The sequence below is a fragment of the Budorcas taxicolor genome, chromosome 22, assembly GCF_023091745.1.
Source record: "Budorcas taxicolor isolate Tak-1 chromosome 22, Takin1.1, whole genome shotgun sequence".
Classification (NCBI taxonomy): Eukaryota; Metazoa; Chordata; class Mammalia; order Artiodactyla; family Bovidae; genus Budorcas; species Budorcas taxicolor.
In genome coordinates this window covers 901,729-924,183 of record NC_068931.1, presented here as the reverse complement: position 1 = coordinate 924,183, position 22,455 = coordinate 901,729, and the positions used below count along the sequence as shown (strand labels likewise).

General features: G+C 50.9%; 1 protein-coding gene across 2 annotated transcripts in view; it reads right to left on the bottom strand.

The window, feature by feature from the left end:
• Positions 1-21,489, bottom strand: part of SLC66A2 (solute carrier family 66 member 2) — a 42,873-nt gene extending 21,384 nt beyond the window's left edge. The window contains exons 1-3 of one of the 2 annotated variants that reach the window (XM_052660363.1): positions 21,255-21,489; positions 16,520-16,653; positions 9,460-9,513 (exon numbers count right to left, since the gene is read on the bottom strand). In XM_052660363.1, the coding sequence (XP_052516323.1) occupies positions 9,460-9,513; positions 16,520-16,653; positions 21,255-21,457 (391 nt within the window). In that variant the 5' untranslated portion in view covers positions 21,458-21,489. The remainder of the gene's footprint in view (positions 1-9,459; positions 9,514-16,519; positions 16,654-21,254) is intronic. The other variant, XM_052660364.1, reaches the window with a different exon arrangement.
• Positions 21,490-22,455: the final 966 nt, after the last annotated feature.

The window sequence follows — 22,455 nt, the reverse complement described above, 5'->3', positions numbered from 1 at the left end:
CTCACAACTCAATAAGAACAACTTTTAAAGGGACAGAAGACCTGGATACTTCACCAATGAAGATTATAAGGATGACAAAGAAGCACACGAAAAGACGTGACATCATCAGTGAAATGCAAAGACAGACAACAATGAAATGCCACCACATACCTACCTGAATGGAAAAAAAAAATTTTTTTAAAGGTCCATACAAAGTATTGATGAGGATGCAAAGCAACTGGAATTCACACACTGCTGGTGGGAATGCAAAATGGTATAGCACTTTGGAAGACAGTGCAACAATTTCTTTAAAAATTAAACTGACACTTACCATATGATCCAGCCAGTCCACTGCTAGGTATATACCCAAGAGAAAAGAAAGCACATGTTCATATAAGACCTGAACGCGAGAGTTCATTCACAGTTTCATTTGTAACAATCAAAAACTGGAAATGAGCCAAATATCCCTCAACCAGTTAATAAACAGAAAACTTGTAATATAACCATATAACTCAACAATAAAAAGGAACAAACTGTTGATACACTCTACACCCTGGACAAATTTCAAAACAATTATGCTCAGTGAAAGAAACCAGACAAAACAGTATGTACTGGATGGTTCCAAATTCTGGTAAAATTCCAGTAAACGTGTCAAATTCTAGTAAATGCAAATGAGTGGTGACAGAAAGCAGATTAGTATTCGGGGGAGGTGGGGGGTCACAAAGAGGAAAACTGTGGGGTGACCAGTATGTTCACTGTCTTGGTCTGGCCGAAGGCTGTACACAGGCCCAAGCTGACCAGAGCTTCACACTTTGATGCGCTCATTGCATGCTGATCAGACCTCAGTAAAGCTGCTAAAAGGAAACAGAGCTGCTTGAGTGGACAGGGAGCTCAGAGGGGCCTGAAGAGCAAGGGCAGGGGAACAGGCCCTCCGTCTCGGGAAGCCCACCCTCATGGCTGAGTCTCAGAGCTGCACGCGGGCTGGATGAGACCTGGCACGGCTTTATCTGCCAGTTCTCTGGGGCAAAGAAGGGGCCAGCTTCCTGGTTAAGGCCCTCCCAGGTCTCCCTGACCATCTCTGCCACTCGGGCTCCCTCAGGTGCAAGGACGGGCCCCGTGTCCTCACACGAGGGAACTGCCAGCATCCCAACCCTGCCCCGTCACAGCCCGGGGCAGTGGCCGCCACCAGCATCCTTGAGGGCCTCCACACCCCGCGACAGAGCCCCCGGCTGCTCCCGGACGGGCTTCCTCCAGGTCATAGAGCCGGGAGGGAACACTGCTGGAGCCCGTCCACCTCTCTGCCTCCCAGACTTGCAGGTAGGTAAGGACACCCCCAAGGGACATGCTCTCAACACATCCTCAGTGCACAGGCAACCCTGGGGGGCCACACCCAAGGGCTCCTGAGAACCTGAGTCATCCAACCACGGCCGCTACAGAGAGGCTCGGGGAGGAAGCATGAGTGCAGCCGCAGGGAAGACACACATGCCCCGGTCCCTCGGAGAGGACAGGACCAAGAGAGGCTCTGCAGGACACCAAAGCCTGACAGTCTACAAACAAGCACCACTTACAACTCCCGGGAGAGAAGAAGTAAACATTCCTTTTGAATATATATGATTTACAACAATAAGACAAACAACCCAATTAAAAAATGATAAGGACCCAAATAAACATTCCTCTAAAGACACACAAATAGCCAACAAGCACATGAAAAGATGCTCAACATCACGAATTGTAAGGAACTCAAGTCAAAACCATAATGAGATATCACTCCACAGTTACTATGATGGCAAAAGTGAAAAGGACAATAGAAAGTCTTGATGAGGATGTGGAGAAACTGGGACCTACACACACAGCTGATAGGAATGTAAAATGGTGCCGCCACTTTAAAATGCAGTCCCGCAGTTCCTCAAATGATGAAACGTGGAGTTACCACACAGCCCAGCAACTCTATTCCTATGTAAATGCCCCCAAAGAACTGAAAACCTTCTTGTTCACGTGAAAACTTCCCTTGATTATTCACAACTGGACTATTCACAACAAGCCAAAAGGTAGAAACAACCCAAATGTCCATCACTGGACACATGGATAAACAAAATGGAATATTACTCAGCCTTGAAAAGGAATGAAGTACTAACACAGGCTACAACAGGGATGAATCCTGAAAATACATGCTCAGTTAAAGAATTCAGACACAGAAGCCTGTATTATTCCCTCACATGACGTGTCCAGAATAAGCAAAACAGAGACAGAAAACAGATCAGTGGTTACCAGGGCTTGGGGTAAGGCAACTGGGTGGTGTGGGGTCTGTTTTGGGCTGATGGAAATGTTCTGTAATGAGATGGTGGTGGTCACTGCACAACGCTGTGAATGTACTAAAAACCAATGAACTGTACACTTTCAAATTGTATACAGACATACATATTCACTTTAGAGAATATATTCTCTAATACTGAAGATAAAAATAGTTCTTTCAAACTTTAAGTTTGAGGTGCTGTCATTTGAATCCTGAACAATTTAAAATACATTTAATGACCCTTCTACCCATTAACTGTAACTGATGTGTTGTGGTGAGTTAAAACAAGCAGCAGGGAGAAAAAAGCAGGCAATTACATAAAGAAAAATGTCAGCTGAGGATAACACTGGGTAGATACAGAAAGCATGAAGTGAGACTTTCAGAGCTTAGTCAGAAAAAGGAGAACACAGAAGATGCTTAATAAAATGTATAGATCGCTGATCTGTAATCAGAAGAATCAAGCATTTCTTATACTTCTTTAGGGATTCCTACGTCAAAGATTTTTTTATTAATAATTTTTAAAATAAGCTAAGAAAGAAGAATGGTCTGCACTCCCTCTCAAAACTGGTTCTAGACCAGGCACAGGGGCGGGCTGGCACCCTACTCCTGAAACAGAGCCACTCAGGTGACACCTTCCTCCTGGGCTGCTGGGTCCCACTCTGTGCATAAGCGGATGGTGCTCGGAGAACAGGGACGCAGGCAGAACGCCGACAGGAGGATGCCCATGAGAGCTGAGGTGTTAATAGAAATCACCTCCCCTCCTCACTCCCCTGGCAAGCCCCCAGCTCAAGCGGGATGTGCTTTCTCCCCGGATGTGTTTTCCAGTCAGTGGCCCCAAAGGGCAAGTCTGGATGGCAAGGCACTCAGAGCTGAAAGAAGGTCCCAGGTGTGGGGGCCAGTCAATCAGCACAGGGCCTCCAATCCACCCAGCTGGCCTGCCCCTGAGCTGCTGCTAAAGTGGTGGTGACCAGCACATCCCTGAAGCTTCCCAATTTATGTAAACGTGGAGAAATCCCCACCTGGCTGACAGAAGGTCTGAGGCTCCCTGGATCCACAAAGCCATTCCTTCCCTGCTCAGTCCAATCACTTCTGAGTTAAGAAGCCATTTGCTCTCTGAAGAATCTGCACCAGGAGTTTGCGTCCTAGTGGCAAGAAGGACTTGATTTCCTATCGAATTGTATTTTTATGCTCCAAACGACTATGTAAGAGATTTGGTCTCAAAGGGTATAGACCGGCCACGGATGATGCTGGAGCAAGCAGCGGCCTGGAGAGAGGGTGGCCGCCCTTCCTGCCTTGCATCAGAGCGATTCCAGCAGCAGCTCTAGCCACGCGGCCACCTGGGGATGCTGCAGTCGGCCTGCCGCTTTCCTCCCCAGAGAAAACCAGGACTAGCGAATGAGCGGGCACCCAGGGTCAGCGACGGTGACCTGCCCCAGGCCCAGGGTCCACTGAGGATGCGCGCGGCTGGCCTGGGCCCCTGTTCCCCCAGGGATGGTCCGGAGGGCTCCCCTACGTGGGCTCTGCTGCAGGAAAGCCCAGCTCCGCGGAGCCGACTTTTAAAAAATCACAACCCCCTGGCCAGTCTCAGTGGACAGCTTCAGGCTCTCAGATCGTGAGGACACATCGCAAAGAGAAAGGGTCTGGGGTCGGCGTGGGCCGGACCTCTGACTGGGGCGCCTGGCCCGGCCGGCGGCGGGGCGGATGCGGAGGCCTGGTTGCTGCCGCGGGCAGGCTGTGCGTCAGACCCGCACTCCTCCCGTCTCCGTCGGGGTACGGCCGCCCCGGGCCGCAGCCGCCCCCCATCCTCGCGCCCGCCCCGCCCATCAGGCCGAGACCCAGTTACCTGCGGACACCCGGCTCCGCGCAAGGGACCCTCGATCCAGGCCGCGTGGCCCGCGCGCCCCCGTGTGGCCAGCCCGCCCTGCCGCTCCCGGGAACGCGCGTGCCAACGACCGCAGACACAGTGGCGCGAGCCCGGGGGGCAGGAACCCCAGCAGCGGGGACGGGGTGGGTCCCCACGTGCCTGAGGCTGTTGTCAAAATCAACAGAGCAAGCAGCTACTGGTCAGAGTGTCAGACCCCACCACTCCCCAGAGGCTTAACAGGGGGACAAAGGAGAGTCAAGGTCAGCTCCTGGCACCCTTAGGCCAGGTCACTAAACACAGAGACAAGCAAACAAGCCCCCAAGCACAGTGGGGTCGGTGTCTGGAGTTGCTACAGTATTTTACCTAAAATAGCCAATTTTCAACAAAGTATGGCAAGTGGCCCATACAGAGAAGAAAAAAAAGGAAACTACTTTTTAAGAGACAGAAGAACCATTAGACTTGGCAGAAAAGACTTCAAAGCAGTCCGTAAACGTTCCATTAAAAAAACATTAAAGGGAACCACACATAAAGAATAGAAGGAAAGGCTTCCCTGGTGGTTCAGTAGATAAGAACTGGCCTGCCAATGCATAGCACACGGGTTCGATCCCTGATCAGGGAAGATCCCACATGCCACAAAGCAACTAAGCTGGCACACCGCAACTACTGCGTCTGCGCTTCACAACTAGACAAGCCACCGCAGTGTGAAGCCCGCACACAGCAACGAAGAACCTGTGCAGCCACAAATAAATGAATGTTTCGTAAAACAGAATTAAAGGAAGTATACTGACAATGTCTTATCAAATAGAGAATATCAATAGAGAGGCAGAAATTACTAAAAAGGACCAAATGAAAATTCTGGAATTGCAAAGTGCAGAAACTGAGGTCAAAAGACACAATCCTGGTACACAACAGCAGAGCTGAGCTGGCAGAAGAACCAGCAAGCTTGAGGGCAGATTGATAAAGATCGTGCAGTGAGAATGAGAAAACAGAATTCCGAAAACTGAACAAGACCTCAGAGACACAGGGACAGCAGTCAGTGCACAAGTATGTGACGTATACCTGGGAGGAGAGGAGGGGAGAAAGGAGAGGAGAACAGCCAAAGGCATGATGACTAAAAACTCCCAGATATGATGAAAATATCAGCCTACACACCCAAGCAGCTTAACAAATTCCAAAAAGGATAACGCAAAGGGATCCACACCATCACATATCATAGTCAACCTGCTGAATGCCAAAGGAGAAACCCTTGAAATCAGCAAGAGAAGGACGTCCCTGGCAGTCCAGCGGCAGTCCTGTAGGACTCCACACTCTCACTGCAGAGGGCTCAGGCTCACTCCCTGATTGGGCAACCAGGATCCCGTAAGTCATATGGCATGGCTGAAAGAGCAATGAGCAAGAGAAAATGAAAAACACACTCGAGATGCAACAAAACCAAACAAACAAACAAACCCTGTCAACCAAAATTCTTACATTCAGCAAAACTCTTTTTTTGCTGGCCATACAGCTTATGGGATCTTAGTTCCTTGATTAAGGACTGAACCCAGGCTCCAGGCCCTAGGCAGTGAGAGCAGAGTCCTAACCACTGGACCACCAGGGAATTCCACAAAACATTTTTTAAAAAGGGCAAAACAAAGACATTTCCAGATAAAAAAGATATGGGAGAATTTCTTGTTAGCAGACCCATCTTATAGGGAATACTAAAAATAAATTATTCATTCTGAAAGAAAGGACCTCAGGCAGTAATTATAAACCACTTGAGAAAAACAGAAAGTATAGGTAATAGTGATCATGTAGGTAAAAGGCAGTAAAAGTGCATATTTCTTCTCTTTTAATTGATTAAAAAATCAAGTTAGTATAAATTTAAAGTAGATTTTGGTAAGATGCACATCATAAGCTTTGGTGTTCGAGTCACACACCAAGGAAATAACATAATATAACGTGATACAATGTAGTATACTATTATATATATATATATATATATATATATATATTTGAGGCTTACTAAAGGAATTAAAATATTACACTAAAGGTGTTCACTTAATACAAAAGAAAGTAATAAACAAGGAACCGATGGAGGTTAAGATAGATGGGGGGACACAAAGCAGAAAGTGAAATGACGAGTGTAAATTCAAACATAGTGACATGAAATGTGAGTGAAGTAAACAATCTAATCAAAGGCCAGAACAGCCAGAATGAATTTTTTTTTAAGATCCATTATATGCTTTCTATGGAGAAGGCAATGGCAACCCACTCCAGTGTTCTTGCCTGGAGAATCCCAGGGATGGGAGAACCTGGTGGGCTGCCGTCTATGAGGTCGCAGAGAGTCGGACACAGCTGAAGCGACTTAGCAGCAGCAGCAGCATATACTTTCTACAGGAGACATACTTTAGATTCAAAGATATAAAAAATAAGTCAAAAGCACAATGGAAGAAGATATACCATACAAACTGCAATCACAGGAGATCTACAGTGGCTATACTATCAGAAAAAAACAGACTTTAAAACAAAACGATCACTGGAAATAAAGGAAAATTTTATAATGATAAAAGGGCCAATCTATCATTAAGATAAAACTATACACATACACACCTAACAACAGTGCCCCAAAATATAAAAAGCAAAAACTGACAGAGGTGAAAAGAGAAACAAATAAGGTACTTGGAGATTTCAATACACATTTCTAGTAACTGACGTAACAACTAGACAGAGGACTGAGGAAAGAGGAGAGCTGACAATACCATGAAACCTAACCAGACGCTCCTCCACCCAACCTGATGAGTAGAACATACATCATTCACAAGCGCACATGGAACGCTCTCCAGGAGAGACCATTGGCCAAGCCATCAAACAAGCCTCAATTGAAAATGACTGGAATGATAACAAAATATTTTCTCCAACTACAATGGTTTAAATTAGAAATCAATGCATGTATGCTATGCATGCAGGCTGGGTCGTTTCAGACGTGTCCAGCTCTTTGCAACTCTATGAACTATAGCCCGCCAGGCTCCTCTGTCCATGGGATTCTCCAGGCAAGAATACTGGAGTGGGTTGCCACGCTCTTCTCCAGGGGATCTTCCCAACCCAGGGACCAAACTGGCATCTCTTAGGTCTCCTTCATTGGCAGGTATGTTCTTTATCACTAGTGCCACCTGGGAAACTCCTAGAAATCAATAATAGAAGGAAATTTGGGGGATTCATTAATATATGTGGAAATTAACACACTCGTAAGTAACAAATGAGTTAAAGAAGAAATCCTGAAGGAAATGTAAAAACATTTTAAGGCCAATGAAAACATACCAAAACTTACAGGATGCAGTGAATGCATTACTTACAAAGAAATTATGGTCACAAAAGTTATATTAAAAAAGATTATCAACTATATGTCAGTAAAAAAAGAAGGAATATCTCAAATCCATAAATTAACCTTACAGCTTAACAAACTAAAAAAAAAAAAAAACTAAACCCAAAACAAGCAGAAGGAAAGAGATAATAAACACTAAAGTGGAAATAAACTAGGGACTAGAAAACAATAGAGAAATATCAACAAAACCAAAAGTTGGCTCTTTGAAAAAAATCAATTAAATGCACGAACCTTTAGCTGCAAGAAACAAAACAAGATGGAGAGAGAGAGAGAGGAGACTCGAGTTACTAATGTCAAGAGTTAAAGAGATATCATTACCACTAACTTTACAGAAATAAAAAAGATTATAAAAACAATATATGCCAACAAATAACAGACTAATTGGACAAATTCCAAGAAAGAATTTCTCTTGAAATTAACTCAGGAAGAAACAGAAAGTAAGAATAGATTTACAAGTAAAGACTGAATTAGTCCTTTTAAACTTTCCACAGAAAGCGTAAGCCCAGATTGGTTTCACTGTCTGATCCCACCAAACACGCAAAAGAACTGATAAACCTGAAGCAACTGCTGAAGAAGCCCCCGGATCTGTTGCACTGTACAGCGAGTACAGTCATAACCATCAGACTTGCCAGGAGACTCAAAGTGATCATCCAACCGTCAGACTTGCCAGGAGATGAAAAGTGATCATCCAACCGTCAGACTTGCCAGGAGACTAAAAGTGATCATCCAACCATAAAAAAAATGGTAAAGATGTAATGTGATAGAGGTATTCACTACCACTACTTGGCTATTATATCACAGTATATAAATGTGTCAACATGTACCTTTAATTTACCTGTCAAACATATTTCAATTAAAACACTTTTAATTAATAAATAATTAATAGCAATTATTCACAAATTCTTTTAAAAAATAGAAGAGGAAGGAACGCTTCCCATTTCCAGCTTCTTTCATAAGACCAGTTCTGTCCTGATACTAAAATCAATTATCATATGAAGAAGGGGGAAACAAAGGAACCCAAGCAACCTAATACTAGCAAACAAAATCTAGTAACTTATAAAAATGATTATAAATCATGATCAGATGAGATTCATCCCAAGAATGCAAGGTTGGTTCAACATACAAAACTCCATCAACATAATGTACTGTAATTCGTAGAATAAATGACAAAAACCACATGATCACCTCAACAGACACATAAGGCATTTGACAAACTCAAATGTCTTCTCATGATGAAAAAAAACTCAGAATAGAAGGGCACTTGCTTAACCTAATATAGGGCTTCTTTATAAAATCCGTAGCCAACACCATACTCAACATCAAGAAGGAAATGCTCTCTCACTATGACCAGCAACCAGACAAGTACATCTACTCTCCTACTTCTGGCCACAGTAATTAGTCAAGAAAAGAAATAAAAAGTTTCCAGATTGGAGAAGAAGGAGTAAAACTCTCTATCTGTGGATGACATAATCTTGCATACAGAAAATCCTCAACTATCCATTAAAAAGCTATTAGAATGAATGAGTTCATCAAAGCTGCAGGTCCCAAGATGGATATGTGAGAATCAATTCTATTTCTACAAAGTAACAATGAACAATCCAAAGTGAAAATTAAGAAAACAACTCCATTCACCATAGAATCAACAAGAATAAAAAACTTTGGAATAAGCTGAACAAACAGACTTCCAAAACTTGTGTTCAGATCACATGTCTTTCTTTTCGCCTCTCTGCATCCTTCCCCCATTAACACACACAGAAAACGGGTAGGCTTCTAGTGGTTACTTCATGCTTGAAAGCAGCAGGCTGTGTTAGTTAGCTGGCTGGAGGCGCAGCCACACGGGGTGGGTGATGCCCATGCAAGGAGAGGGTGCGGCACGGGTGGGAGTGGAGACAGAGACAGACAGAGCTAGAGCAGGGAGCGGCCCCGGTGCTCCAGGGGTGGCGCATGCTGCGTGGTACATACCCAGAAAAGACTGCCCGGGGGGGACTCTGACTTCTCCATCTTTATTATCTGCAGCTACATTTAAAAAGAGAAAGAGGGAGAAAACAGAAAGGAAGAAGAGACAAAAACAGACCGGTTTTAACACTGGTAAGTCCTTGTTGCATTTCTTTAAAAAAAAAAAAAGGAACAGAAGACAAGCTTTTGGTTTCTGTACATTAGGAAATCCACTTTGTGAACTATTTTTCTCCAAACCTGTCCTCTTTCAAAATAAGTCCCCGGGACAGAGGAGGAAAATGACACGTCACCAAATCTCACTTAATTTCTAAGGTCGGAGGTGCTGACGAGATACAGCAGACCCTACTTCCACTTTCCGCCAGAAACTCGTCTGGACACAAACCCTGGCTGCAAGACAGCTGTCCCAGGGTCCAGACTCTTTAGAACAAAGCTGTTTCCCGAGGGCACTTAACACAACACCCACTGTGAGCAGACGTCTAGTTCAGCATGTGAACCTGCCCGCCCTTGGACATCATCACATCAAGTCAGGGAACAGGGCTGGCAGCTGCCCCCAGCGGTGGCCCAGAAGGACCACTGCCAGCCACCTTGCCCTCCCACCCATTCCCGCCCCACCTGAGACTTCCCTAGACTGGGCCACCCCAGGACAACGACGGACTGACCAGAGGCCCTGAAGACCACCAGAGCTCCTCCAGGGGGTTTCCACCTGCAAGTGGAGCTGAGGATGGCGGTCAGGAACCAAGGTCAGGAGCAAAGGCAGGAGCAAAGGTCATGGGTCTGCACTAGGCAATGGAAACTACCCCAAACTGGAAATTTTTCAAGTAATCAGCTAAAAGCAAATACCAGCCTTTCTGCCTAGACCCGGGGACAGCTGATACTGCTCAGGGAAGAGCTGGGGGGATGGAGGCAGTGGTTCATAAACCAACAGGAGCCACTGTCTCCTCTCCTTACCCCTCCTCCCTTCCAACACCCCTTTCTGCACCTTCTGAGTTCTGAGTCCCCAGAGTTGGTCTGATTCTCCCAGATTTTTGCTTCTGTCTTTGATTTAGACCAAGTTCACCATTAATGGGCACCTCCTCTAAAGATCAAAGTACAAAAAGAGGGAAGGGGGGTAGGCTACAGGACAGGGCGTTCCACTCAGCTACTTATGGGCTCGGGCGCAAAGCTGCCCTTCTCTCTCCCGGCTTGATCCCGCTGAACTGACAAGCAGAGCTTCACACGTGCCCAGCAGAACCATCGGGCGTGGCCAGGTGGAGGGCTTGGGGTCAGCCAGACACACACCCTGGTCAGGGCAGCCAGCAGCAAGCTGGGTGGGAAGGTCACATCCTGTGCACAGCGTCAAGCGACCTGAGGTTTTTCGGCTGGAAAGCAACATGATCAGATCTACATTTTAGAAAAACACCTTCATGTAGGACAGATGGAGGAAAGGGCACTCTGAAGCCGAGAGACACTGGCAATGTTTTGTGATCACGTGCCCCCAAGATCTGTACTGAAGACACACCAGGCACCAAGCTTCAGAAATGACTGCAACGCTTCCATACCACATTGCCCTCAGAGCCTGCACCCCCCACTAGGAGGAGGGCCCCTGCCCCCTTGGCTCAGGGTGGGCCTGAGGTACAGGTCGGCAGAAGCAATGCTGTGTGATTTCCAAGACCAGATCTTTAAAAAGATGCAGTGTCCACCCGGTTCTTCCCAGACACTCCCGTTGAAACACGGCTCCACAGTGTGAGGAAGGCCAGTTCTCATGAGGGGCCCACGTGGGAGCGTTCCAGCAGAGCCCAGCTGAGGTCCAACCGACAGCCAGCACCATGTAGACACATGAGTGAGGAGTTAAGAGAGAAACAGAGAGAGAGGGAGAGAGGGTGGGAGAGGCAAAGAGAGAGAAAGATCCAGAACCAGAGGAAGACACGGGGAGGACAGGCAGAGGCAAGAGACAGTGAGAGAGCAAACGGCCCAAACTGCAGAGTCTGGGGTGAAAATGTCCTTTCCTGTCCCCAAATTTGGGGCCCACCTGTCGAGCAGCCACAGAGACAGGAGCCAGAGACGACAAAGCGGAAGTTTCAGCAGGGCTGAGACAGGACAGTCAGCTCTGGGGCGGCCAGAGGACAGGACGGTGCTTGACAGACAAGAAGCAGCTCTGCAAATGCCCCGGGGCACTCTGGTCCTCAACACAGTTTGAGACTCACTGCTGGGGGCGCCTTGGACAGACGACATGGGGGCTACGTGTGGGAGGGGGCGGAGGTGGCCAACAGCTGCAGCGGAGAGGTAGGGGGCCCAGGGCCCACAAGGAGGTGTGTTCATGGTGGTCCAGCAACACAGGAACAGAAGACCCTAGGTCAGCACCGGGCAGTGGGCTGGACTGAGGCAGGATTGTACCCTGAGGTCCAAGGACACAAAGGAGCCCCTGAAAATGCAGAAGAGTCTGTGGATAAGCATCCTCCTGGGAAGGGGGATCCTCAGCTTTCATTCTCGGGATGGTATGCGATTCTCCCCACCCAACATTTTCTTCCAGCTGGACTAAGCTATAACTACATACCATAAAAAACTCACACTTCGAGTGTGTTTAGAACATTCCCAGAGTCCTGCCACCACCACTACTACAGAACTCAAGGGCTTTCATCAGCTCACAAGGAACCCTGTCCTCTTCCGCAGTCAGCCCATCCCCCTCTACCTCCCAGCCAATTCCACCAGAGTGCTGAGACTTGGGGCAAATCTCAACTGAATTCACTCAGGTATCCGGCTGGTGGCCCACTCACTGGGAGGCACTCGCTGTTTCTAGTGACTGCACGACACAGGCATTTGGCAGGAGGGACGTGTGACCCTGAGGACCCCATTTAAACAACTCAGCAGCCTCGCTGTTGGCATGACCTCAAGACAGCACCCGCCGGAAGCTGAGAGGGAACCGAGCTGAGAACGGCATTCCATGTCCTGGAAACTTCCCTGCTCCACCCACGGGGGCCCCGAAGAACCCCAATCCAACAGCCGTCCCAGGGGCCCGGACTGGGGCCTCCAAGGCCAGGTCTGGGACAGGAAACTGGACAGCGAGCTCAGAGCATCTTGTCACAGCAAGGTCCGCGGTCCAGGGGACCACCATGCCAGGGGCAAGAGCCAGCAGCAGAGGGTCTGAGGCGGGCAGCTGGCCACGGGGGCAGGGGACTTCTGCCACGTGGATCATGGGGTAAAGTAAAACAAACACACTCACCACTGCAAGGTGCTGGGAACTGATTTTGAAAAGTAAATAAACAGAAATATGGAAATCACCCCTGAATTGGAAGGACTGATGCTGAACCTCCATACTTGGCCACCTGATGCGAAGAGCCAATTTGTTAGAAAAGACCCTGATGCTGGGAAAGACTGAGGGCAGGAGAAGGGGACGACAGAGGATGAGATGGTTGGATGGCATCACCGACTTAATGGACGTGACTTTGAGCAAACTCTGGGAGGTAGTGAAGGACAGGAGGGCTGTCATGCTGCAGTCCGTGGGGTCGCAGAGTCGGACCTGACTTAGTGACTGAACAACAAGTGAACATTCACCTGCCTCTCCTTTATAAATCAGATTGTTGAAATGCTGAGCGGCATCCACGGGGAAGTACCTCTAGAGGGGCAGGGACAATTGAGTGGGGTGCTGGGCAGCCGGGACAGACTGTCGGGTCTGGGCCCTGGGCCCCCGTGGCCACCCTCCAGAGAGGCCAGCTGCCAGGAGTGCCTCCTGGAGGAAAAGCACAACAGTCCTGCAGAATCGAAAGGGCGGACCTGGATCAAATCACCTTGCAGAATGTTCTTCACAGGGCAGCCCACACAGCCCTGGTTCAGCAGCCTGATTGTGTGCAGATCCTGCAGCCCTGACCCTGCAAGTGCTGCTGCTGGTCCGCTGACCCCATGCTGGGCACGAAGTGTACAACGTAGAACAAACAACAGACAGGTTCCAAGGACAAAGGGGATTTAGGGAGAACTATAGATTAAAAGGGCTTCCCAGGTGGCACTAGTGGTAAAGAACCCACCTGCCGATGCAGGAGATATAAGAGACAGGGGTTCGATCCCTAGGTCGGGAAGATCCCCTGGAGGAGGGCATGGCAACCCATTCCAGTATCCTGGCCTGGAGAATCCCATGGACAGAGGAGCCTGGCGGGTTACCGTCCATGGGGTCACAAAGAGTCAGTCATGACTGAAGGGACTGAGCATGCACCCCCATATAGATTAAGAAGACAAATTACAACAACAAGAAGACACCGACCAATCACAGTGTGTGGCCCATAACCAGATCTTGATCTAAGGAAACAACCTGGCCAAACACTTAGGAAACACAAGAGACGGTTGGAAACTCACACAGACGGTGGTTTGATAATAAGGAAGAGCTGACTTCTCATGGAATGATGATATTGTGTCATGCTTTCTTAAAGTCTTATCTTTTAGAGACACGCTACAGACCACCTACAAATGGCCTGTATCGAGGATTTGCTTCAGAAACTGCAGGAAGAGGATGTGCACGGGCTCTGGAAAATGGTCGGAGGCTGTCACGGCCCCACACAGAGCACCATATGCTGCTCTCCCACTTCTGCATGTTTGAAATTCTCCACAATAAACAGTGAAAAAGGAAAACACAGCACTGTCAAGACAGACACCACCCTCCACTCCCGGTTCACATTAAACAGCAGGTTTATATTAGCATCTCCAGCCGATTTCTCCCTGAAACATGTGGCCTCCGTGCATGGCGCCCCATCTTGGACATCCTGAAAGGGGAACCCACCCCTCTGGGTCCTGCCTCCACTGCACACAAGGGCACTGAAAAGCGTCTGTGAATGAGAGGTTTTAAAACATTTGATCCTAATTTTGAAACTGATCCCAATCTTGTGATGCTGGAGACTGAAAAAGAAACACTTGGGGAAAAACACCACAATGTTCCAAGCAGTGGCCTCTGGGCAGTGGGGTGGAGACTTTCGTGTTGTGTCCTGTCTCCCCCAAAATGTCTACTGAGCAGGTGTCGCTCATCAGATAACAAATTAGATATTTTTCTAAGTAACCTGCTTTTTCTCCTTAATACCACTAATGTTTCTTTAATTGTAACTTTCAAGTTGAATGGGTGACCTTCAGAACTGAAAACTTTTATAAAAGATGGCTGGAAAACATTCAAGCTTTTTTGCAGGCTGCCTGACCATCCTATAGCTGAAGTTGGGCTCCTCAGACTCTCCTCCTGAGTTATTTTAACGTGCATGGTCAGTTCCCCTGGAAGTCTGCCTCCTGGGGCCGGAGGCACCCTCACAGCCCTAGCTGACACATTCCGGAAGCGGAAGCTGGCCACCTGCCAGATGGAGGGGGCCAAGTGGGTGGGGAAAGCACAGGACAGAGGCCCATGGGCTGCAGAGCTTCCCAACCCAAACCACTTGGCGTTTTCACAGCCTGCTTCTGGCAGATGAGAGGAAATAAACCCACACACTCATTAAAGGCTTCCCTAGGAGGACGCAGAGACTTAAGTATCTCTTAAACAGTGGACACAAAAATACGTAAATCACCCTGGATTCGAGTCCTGAATTCTCAAACTCTTAGCTGGTGTGGGCAAAGGTGAGGAGACGACCCTCCCTGAGGCTGCGCTGGGCCCAGGGGTCAGGAGCCACAGCCCGCCCCTCCCCAGAGCCGAGGGCGCCCGCTAGCACACCGGCCAACGCCCGCGAGCTGCCATTAGGTGTTAAATTCTGAGTTCACTGCGCGACGCGGGGGCCCCGTGCCTGCTGTCATCATGGCCCACATGGCTTCTAACAAGGTCACTGCTGCAGAACCCAAGGCTCAGGGCGCTGAGCCACCAGGGCACCAATGTCTCCCCAGGCCTTCCCCTACCTGGTGAGGATGGACGCGCTGACCACGTACATGGCCCACTCCGCGGTCGGCTGTGAGATCCTGCACCCCTTATAGGCGAGGTTCAAGGGGCACATATCACAGATGCCCTTGTCTCAGAGGAAACTAAGCTGCAACTCCTCCCTAGTGAGGGATCCGCAATACAGGAGCCCTGCTTCCTGGGCACCAGCAGCAGCACAGTCAGCACCACCTCGGGTGAGTGTTCCCAAGTCACAGCGGGGAGGACAGTGCTGATGCGGAGAAGCAGCAGAAACAGGCAGTGCTGATCACCTTTACAGCCTAAGCGACACTCAGCGGTCCAGGCTACTCACTGGAGCTGGAGGCCGACCCATTTTCTACACAGACTCACACTAAAAGCAGAAGCTACACAAGAGGAAATGATTCGCTCAAAGTGAAAGAAAACAACCATCAGGAAAAAGAAAACGAGCAGGGCAGGAGCACAGTCCACAGGAGTCCCAGAACTAAACAAACTCCGGAGAATACGCTTCTCTAAGCAGCAACTAAGACTGCGCACACACAGCCTCAGATGAAATCAAAGCGAGAACTGTCTTAGATTCAGTCATTAGACAAAGAAGTGCAGCACTGAACCCCCTGCAGAGAGAAGCCCACCAGCCCACTTGGTCAAACACAGAACATCTGCTTGGAACGATCACGGTCAAAGGAAAAGGTAAAATCAGGAGCAGTATCTTCCATTTTCTAAGCTGCCAAAAAATGCACGTGGGTTGAGCGTGGGATTCGCCAACCTGAACTCATGGACCCTGTGTGCCCATCCAAAGCCCACAGAGCATGACACCAGGTGAATGTTTAACAAGGTACATAACTGATCCCAGCTGACTCAGGAGGAAGACAAAAACGGAGAGGCTGTGTTAAGAGCACAAGCCACACACAAGTTCAGAGATAAACCGCAGGGAATGTCTGCCTCCGGCCTGGTCAAGCCAGAAACAGACCAGCAGTACCACCTTCTGCCCGATGAGGGTCCAGTGTGACCACGGCCACAGCCAAGGGCACGTTAAGGAGAGCTGATCACTTGCCCAAGTCCCAGCTCCATGGACATGTTGTCGAGTCAGTCACTGATGGAGAACACGGCTGCCGTGACAGACGCCAGCGCCACTTGGTGAGACCACGACTGCCTGGGCAGCCCAGTCTCTCCCTGGGAGCTCTGGGTGAGTGCCACTCCTGGAGTCCCTGGGCTTTCTCCCCGAAGCTGCCGGTTACCCACCTGAAAAGACCCGGCGTTTCAGGTTCAGCTCATTGGCCACGCGGACCTCGGTGCAGAGCTTCAGCATGAGCAGCATGGTCAGGATCATGACGACGCTCTGCCAGAGCAGTGGTGACTCGAAGCGCCTCCCGAACCTGTGGGGGACACGCCGTGGCATCAGGGAGGCACCGGGCAGAGCGCCGTGTGCTGGTCAGACAGCGCCGGGGTGGGAGGGCCCGGACCCGTCCTGGACAGCCAGCCCGGGTCTCCACAAATGCCTGGGATCACGTGCAGGAGTGAGACATGCCGCATACCCCTCCCCAGGAATCACTGGGGCCTTCCCAAGGCCTCAGACTGACTGTGAGCGGGCCTCCTGCGCACTGCCCACCCCCCAAAAGCCCAGCCAGGCATCCATCACCCTCCTGCAGAGACGCTGCTACCGCCAGTGAGACACCCAGGCTCCAGATCACCTGCCTCCCCAGGAAGGTGCATCCTAGGGTTGGGACCAAGAGCAGCCCCGCCCCCTGCCTGAAGAGAGGGGCCAGCCAGGCCAGCACAGTCCAAAGTGTGAGCAGAGCAGGGCACCAGGCCCCCAGCCCTCACGAGGGAAGAGGTGAAGTCAGCGAGGGCATGGGTGCAGGCCTGGCAGACCCCCACTGAAGCCCCATGTCCCCCTCTTCTCCCAGCCCCAGCCCGCCCAGCTATAGGACCCCAGGCCTTCCTGCTGACTTTTGTGTTGAGCATTTTACCACCTCAGCCAAGAATTCCTGAAGGCCAGAGCCACAGTCCAGTGACCAGCACCAGTGGGCCCATTAGAAGACCCCAGTCCCCAAGGGGTGATCACAGCACTGCCCTCCCCGTATCAGCTGGGGGTCTCAAACGTGGCCACCCAGAACCACAGGGCCTGGGACATTCGATCCAGCCTACTGCAAGCCTGCAAACCCATCACCCCGAGGTGAGGCCTGGGCACAGTGCCCTGCAAGCCCAGGCCCCAGTCTTACTTGGCTGTTCCGGGGCAGAGTCCACTGGCAGCAGTTTCCCACACCTGAGCTGGTACCAACTGTCAGAGTCGGGAGGCCCTGGATGGCCCTCCACCTGACCCTGAAATCAGGTGACAGGCAGACAGTGGCCCACCTCCCCGGCCCCTCCCTCACACCCATCCCTTCAAGGAGGCGGTCACCGAGAGCTGCCACTGCTGCGGCCACACACGTGCTTCTGCACAGGCTGTTCCGGCCACCACGCTGCCCTGGCCCTCGTGCTGTGACTCGCCACCTCTGGGCTTCGTCTCTTCTGTAAAGTGCAGACCCTCAAGCCCTATGGCCGTTTGAGGACATTTCTAGCCAATTCTAGGAACTAGCCCCCACTGATTACCTAGCTGACCCCAGGGGCTGACAGACCCATAGATAATCCAGAAGAGGAGACATAGAAGGGTCTGTATCAGGCTGGGGGCACTGGGGCAGGTGGGCATCACAATAAACACTTTGGTCTAGTGTTTCACTTCTATTTAGTTACAAGACTGAAGACACGGGATTTAGGCCATTATATAATAAATGCCACTTCCATTTTTTTAAATTGTTCAACAGAAACAATGAGTGACTAGAAAAACGGGAAAAAATGAAGGTTTGTGCTTCACCTTATACCACACACCAAAAAATCAAATCTAGGTGAATTCAATATTTACAGTAAAGAGAGAGATTTATAGTGAAGTAAGTGTGGTGGCAGAGGTGAATATTTAACTGCTTTTAGGGTGAAGACAAGCTAAACAAGACACAAAATTTCAAAAAGCTCAACTTCCCACAAAAGATATACAAGTGACAAAACAAATAAACAAAGTTCAACATCATTAGTAATTTTTAAAAGCTCATTAAAATAGACCCTATGTTGTACTCATCAGGTAGGTTAAACTTCTCCCTTTAACCCTTACAGTCTGTGCTGGCATGCTGTCAGAGAGCCCTTTCTCCCCTCCTGTCTTGACATTGAAGTTGGCACAGCCTCTCATGCAGATGATGGGAGAGCCCGGCTCAGGGGAGCTGGTCCATGCACATCCCCCCAGGGTGCAGCACACACCTGTCACTCCCAGGGAGACACACACTGCAGAAAACGTGCAAAGGTTCACAGAGCTTGAGAAAAGTTTCCACCAGGAACACCTCTGATGCGCCTTCAAAGCCCCAGAGAAAAGCTCAAGTGGAAGAGAAGCTGGGTATCTATTTCCTGCTCCCACCAGGAAGCCTTCTGCCTAAGTAGCAGCTTGCCACTACCCCTCTGATACAGTGTCCAGGAGTCTCGGATACAATTTTACTACATCTCCAATACAATGTCCCCACACCTCTGGTACAGTGTTACAATCTCTCTGATCAGACAGGGGTGTGGCTGGAGAACTAGCTCCCAGAGAAATCAGGCCCTGGGTCAGAGGCCCTGCAGCACCATCCCTGTATCTCTCCCTCCCTTCCCTGCAAAAATCACTCAGTCCTTCTGGCTTCTGACAACACAAATGCCAAGTCCTGTCCATCAGCACTGTGCATGATCTGCTGAACGCTGGTTCTGCAAAAGGATGGGAAGAATCATAAGAATGAAAGCATTAGAGTCTCGTGACTTTCAGAAACCTGGGGTTTATGTAGCTTGGTCAGCCTCCAACAGGCCTGCAAAGCCACTCACATGCCGCATGCTAGAAATTTCCCAGGGGCTTCCCAGGCAGATAAGAGTTTCTAGGACTGCCTTCCCGGCAAGCTCTAGGGAACTACACTCTTCACTTCCTCTATGTCCACCACTGTTCTTACACAGACCCGGCTCCGTCCCACCCGGAGCCCCCGGCCTGAGCTCTGTGCCTCCCCACCACCCAGAACCCATGTATGTGTGTCTGTATGTTCCACACAGCATTGCTGCTAAAGTTTTAACCCTACAGCATCCACCCAGGGTCTGGCTCATGGGAAACCCTCAGAAACCTGTTAAATGAAATGGGCTGCTAACCTATGAAGCCTGGAGGGGACTCTGTTAACCTATGAAGCCTGGAGAGGACCCAGGAGTAGGTGCTTTGGAGGCTCCAGAGAAAGGAAGCAAATGGGTGACAGGCAAGGTCCCTCAGAGCAGAGGGACCTTGGGACCAGGTGGGCAGAGACGCGCACACTCATTACAAGTTGTAGGCGAAGCCTAGCCTGTCTGCTGAGCTTAACCACACGAACTACAAAGTACTGCCAGGTGCGAAGTACAGGGAAAGCACATTCCCAGGTGAAAGGGATGCTGGAGCAGAGACCAGTGCCCCTTGCCAGCCCTCCCTTCTTCCCATAGGATCTCACAGACTTCTGGGATCCTGGCTGAAGGCAATCCTGAGTGTTCACAGGGCAGCCATTGAACCCCTGAAGCGACACAGGCCAGTTGAGGCAGCTCAATCCTCCTCTGTTTGAAGGAGACCTGCCCCTGCCTAAAGGAAGTGCGGCTCCCAAGCTGGGGGACCTTGGCTGGGCTGAGCCTGGGCTGGAGCGCCAGTGTGACAGCGGTCCGGGGCCCTGCTTCTGCGTCCCTCAGACCCAGCGGCAAGCAGCCGAGAGAGGGAAGGGGGGCATCTTGCTGCAGTGAGAGAGTGCTGACCTCAGCCAAGCAGAAAGGAAGAGTCTTTAAAATGCAGTTTTTCAACAGATGCCAAACAAGTTAAAAGATAAGTGACCTCTGACCCCTCCTTCAGAAGTAGATGGCCCAAAGGCAGGGCTCACAGTCCGACAAATTCTCCTGGAAGAAGGGGTCACTCACCATCTCACATTTTAAAACCCCACACTGAGCAAAAACACAGGGCTGCCTGGGGCCAGGCGGTCCAGAGGGTGAAGGAGCTGAGACTTTCTGGACTCCGGGGACTCACACCCTGATGACCGGCCAAAACTCATCAAACTACACACGTGAGATTGCGCTTTTCTTTAATGTAAATCCTACCTCAGGAAGACTGACTTAAAATTAATTAGAAGCAAAGCTTGATTTCTCCAACAGTGACCCGAAAGTCAACAGGAGCCAGAAGCAGCACTCGGACGCCAGGTTGGTACTACGCGCCCTTACCGTCTGTGCTGACAGAGGGCCTGGGACTCTCCCGCAGGAAGGACAGTCCCGGGTTTTACCGAAATCAGGAGGCTGCGAGACCTCTTCTCATTTCCTCTGAAAATGTACCTTCCCAGTTATATCTGGCTTCAACAGCTGTTAAAATAACACTCTACTCCTTACCAGAATGCAAATGCCAGTAAAAGCAACCTGACTGGGAGGAGCAAGAAGAGACAGTCTCTTAAGTACTAGCCAGAAAGTTGACTTACTATTAAAAAAAAAACCAACATAAAACCCCACACACAACAGAGAAGGCAGGAAAGGCGGCCCTTCAAGGCAGACGCCAGGAGCACTGCTTCCTGTCCGGCTCAGACGCCCCTCCTGACAGCTTTCACTGGCCAGTGCCTTGTTCTTCCTGCAGCCCGCCCTCGGTCACTGGTGTTCATGAACTCCCTTCCTTTTCTCTCCATTGCCCCCAGATGGCACGCAAATGCCTGAAGGCAGGGGCCCAGTCCTAGACGCAGCCCCACAGAGAAGGCCCTGGGTGTCTTGTGACGGTAGGAGCCCCACGAAATGAAAACGCAGATCTGAGACTATGCGATTCTCCCCCTTCCTACCACTTTCCCTGGGAAACAGTCTCATCGTTTCACAGCTCCTTCCCAGGAAGTACAGACACTTCCACCCACTGGCCTCACGCAGACAAGAGAAGGCCATCTGCGCGGGGCACCCCACCTACCAGAAGAGTATCCGTAAGATATTGGCCACCAGGAGCACCAGACACACGTAGGTGGAGAAGCCCTCGGCGTTCTGAGTCCGCCGGATGTCCCGGTACTGCGGGATGTATGGCACCACGCCTCCGAAGACCATGGCACCAGCTGCGCCCCAGGAAACCAGCTGGTGCAGCGGGACCAGAAGCCAGCCCAAGCCTTCCGCTTCCATCCCGCTCGCCCGGCGGCCCGCCGGCTGACTGACGTCCACCCGGCCCGCGCGCCCTCCGCGCTCCCGGGCTCCCGGCGCGCGCTGTCACCCCCACGTGCCGCCGCCGCCCGGGACCATCCTCCGCCGCGGGCCTGGGGAGAGGAAAAGAAGTAAGGACCCAGCCGGGCCGCCTCGCCCAGAGGAGCCGCGCCCCGCGCATGGCCCGAGGCCCAGGACGCGCCCAGGGCGCACCGCCGGCTCGCGCGCGGGGCACGACCCCTCCTCGGGCGCGCACCCCGGGCTCCGCGGGAGAACCGAGGCGCCGGCCGCCAGCCTGGGGCCGGCGGGGGGACTTGCCGTCGGGGTGGGGGCTCGGGTCCCGGGCTGGGAGTCGCACAGCCTGGGGCTCAGAGGGCCAGGAGAGGGGGGCCCGGCCCAGGTGGACGCGCCGCCGGGGCCGCCCCGCACCCCAGCCGCAGGCAGGGCAGACTCGGCGCGGCGCCCGCGTCCACGTGCTCCGCGGACCCCTCCCGGCTCACCCCTGCGGCCGGATCCCCGCAGTCTGTCCTCTGTCAGTCTGTCCGCGCAGCGGGCCCCGCCTCTGAGTGACGTCACAATGCGTAGCCCCGCCCATACCAGGCGGCGGGGCCGTCTCCGCGGGGTCCTAGTGCGAGCCATAAAGCCGGCAAGGTGGGGCGGGACCCGGGCGAAGTCAGGGGTCGGCCAGGTTAGGAAACAGTTGCCTGGCAAAGACACTTCTGGGCCACGGGCTCACGCGGCCCGGCTCCGCCTGTTCCGTAGCGAGTGGCCGCGTAGACCAGGTCCTGTCGCCGCCCCAAGGGTCACCGCGCGGCCTGGGGGAGAAATCAAAGTGTTTTTTGAGCAGGCAAAAGAAAGAATCTTTCAAAAATCTATCTTGTTTCAACTTCTAAACAACCGGCAGTAGGACATTGATCTTGGTCCAAGTTTGAGAAAATGAAGACCCTTTCTACCTGTGGGAGGCTTAAGCCACTTCCCCT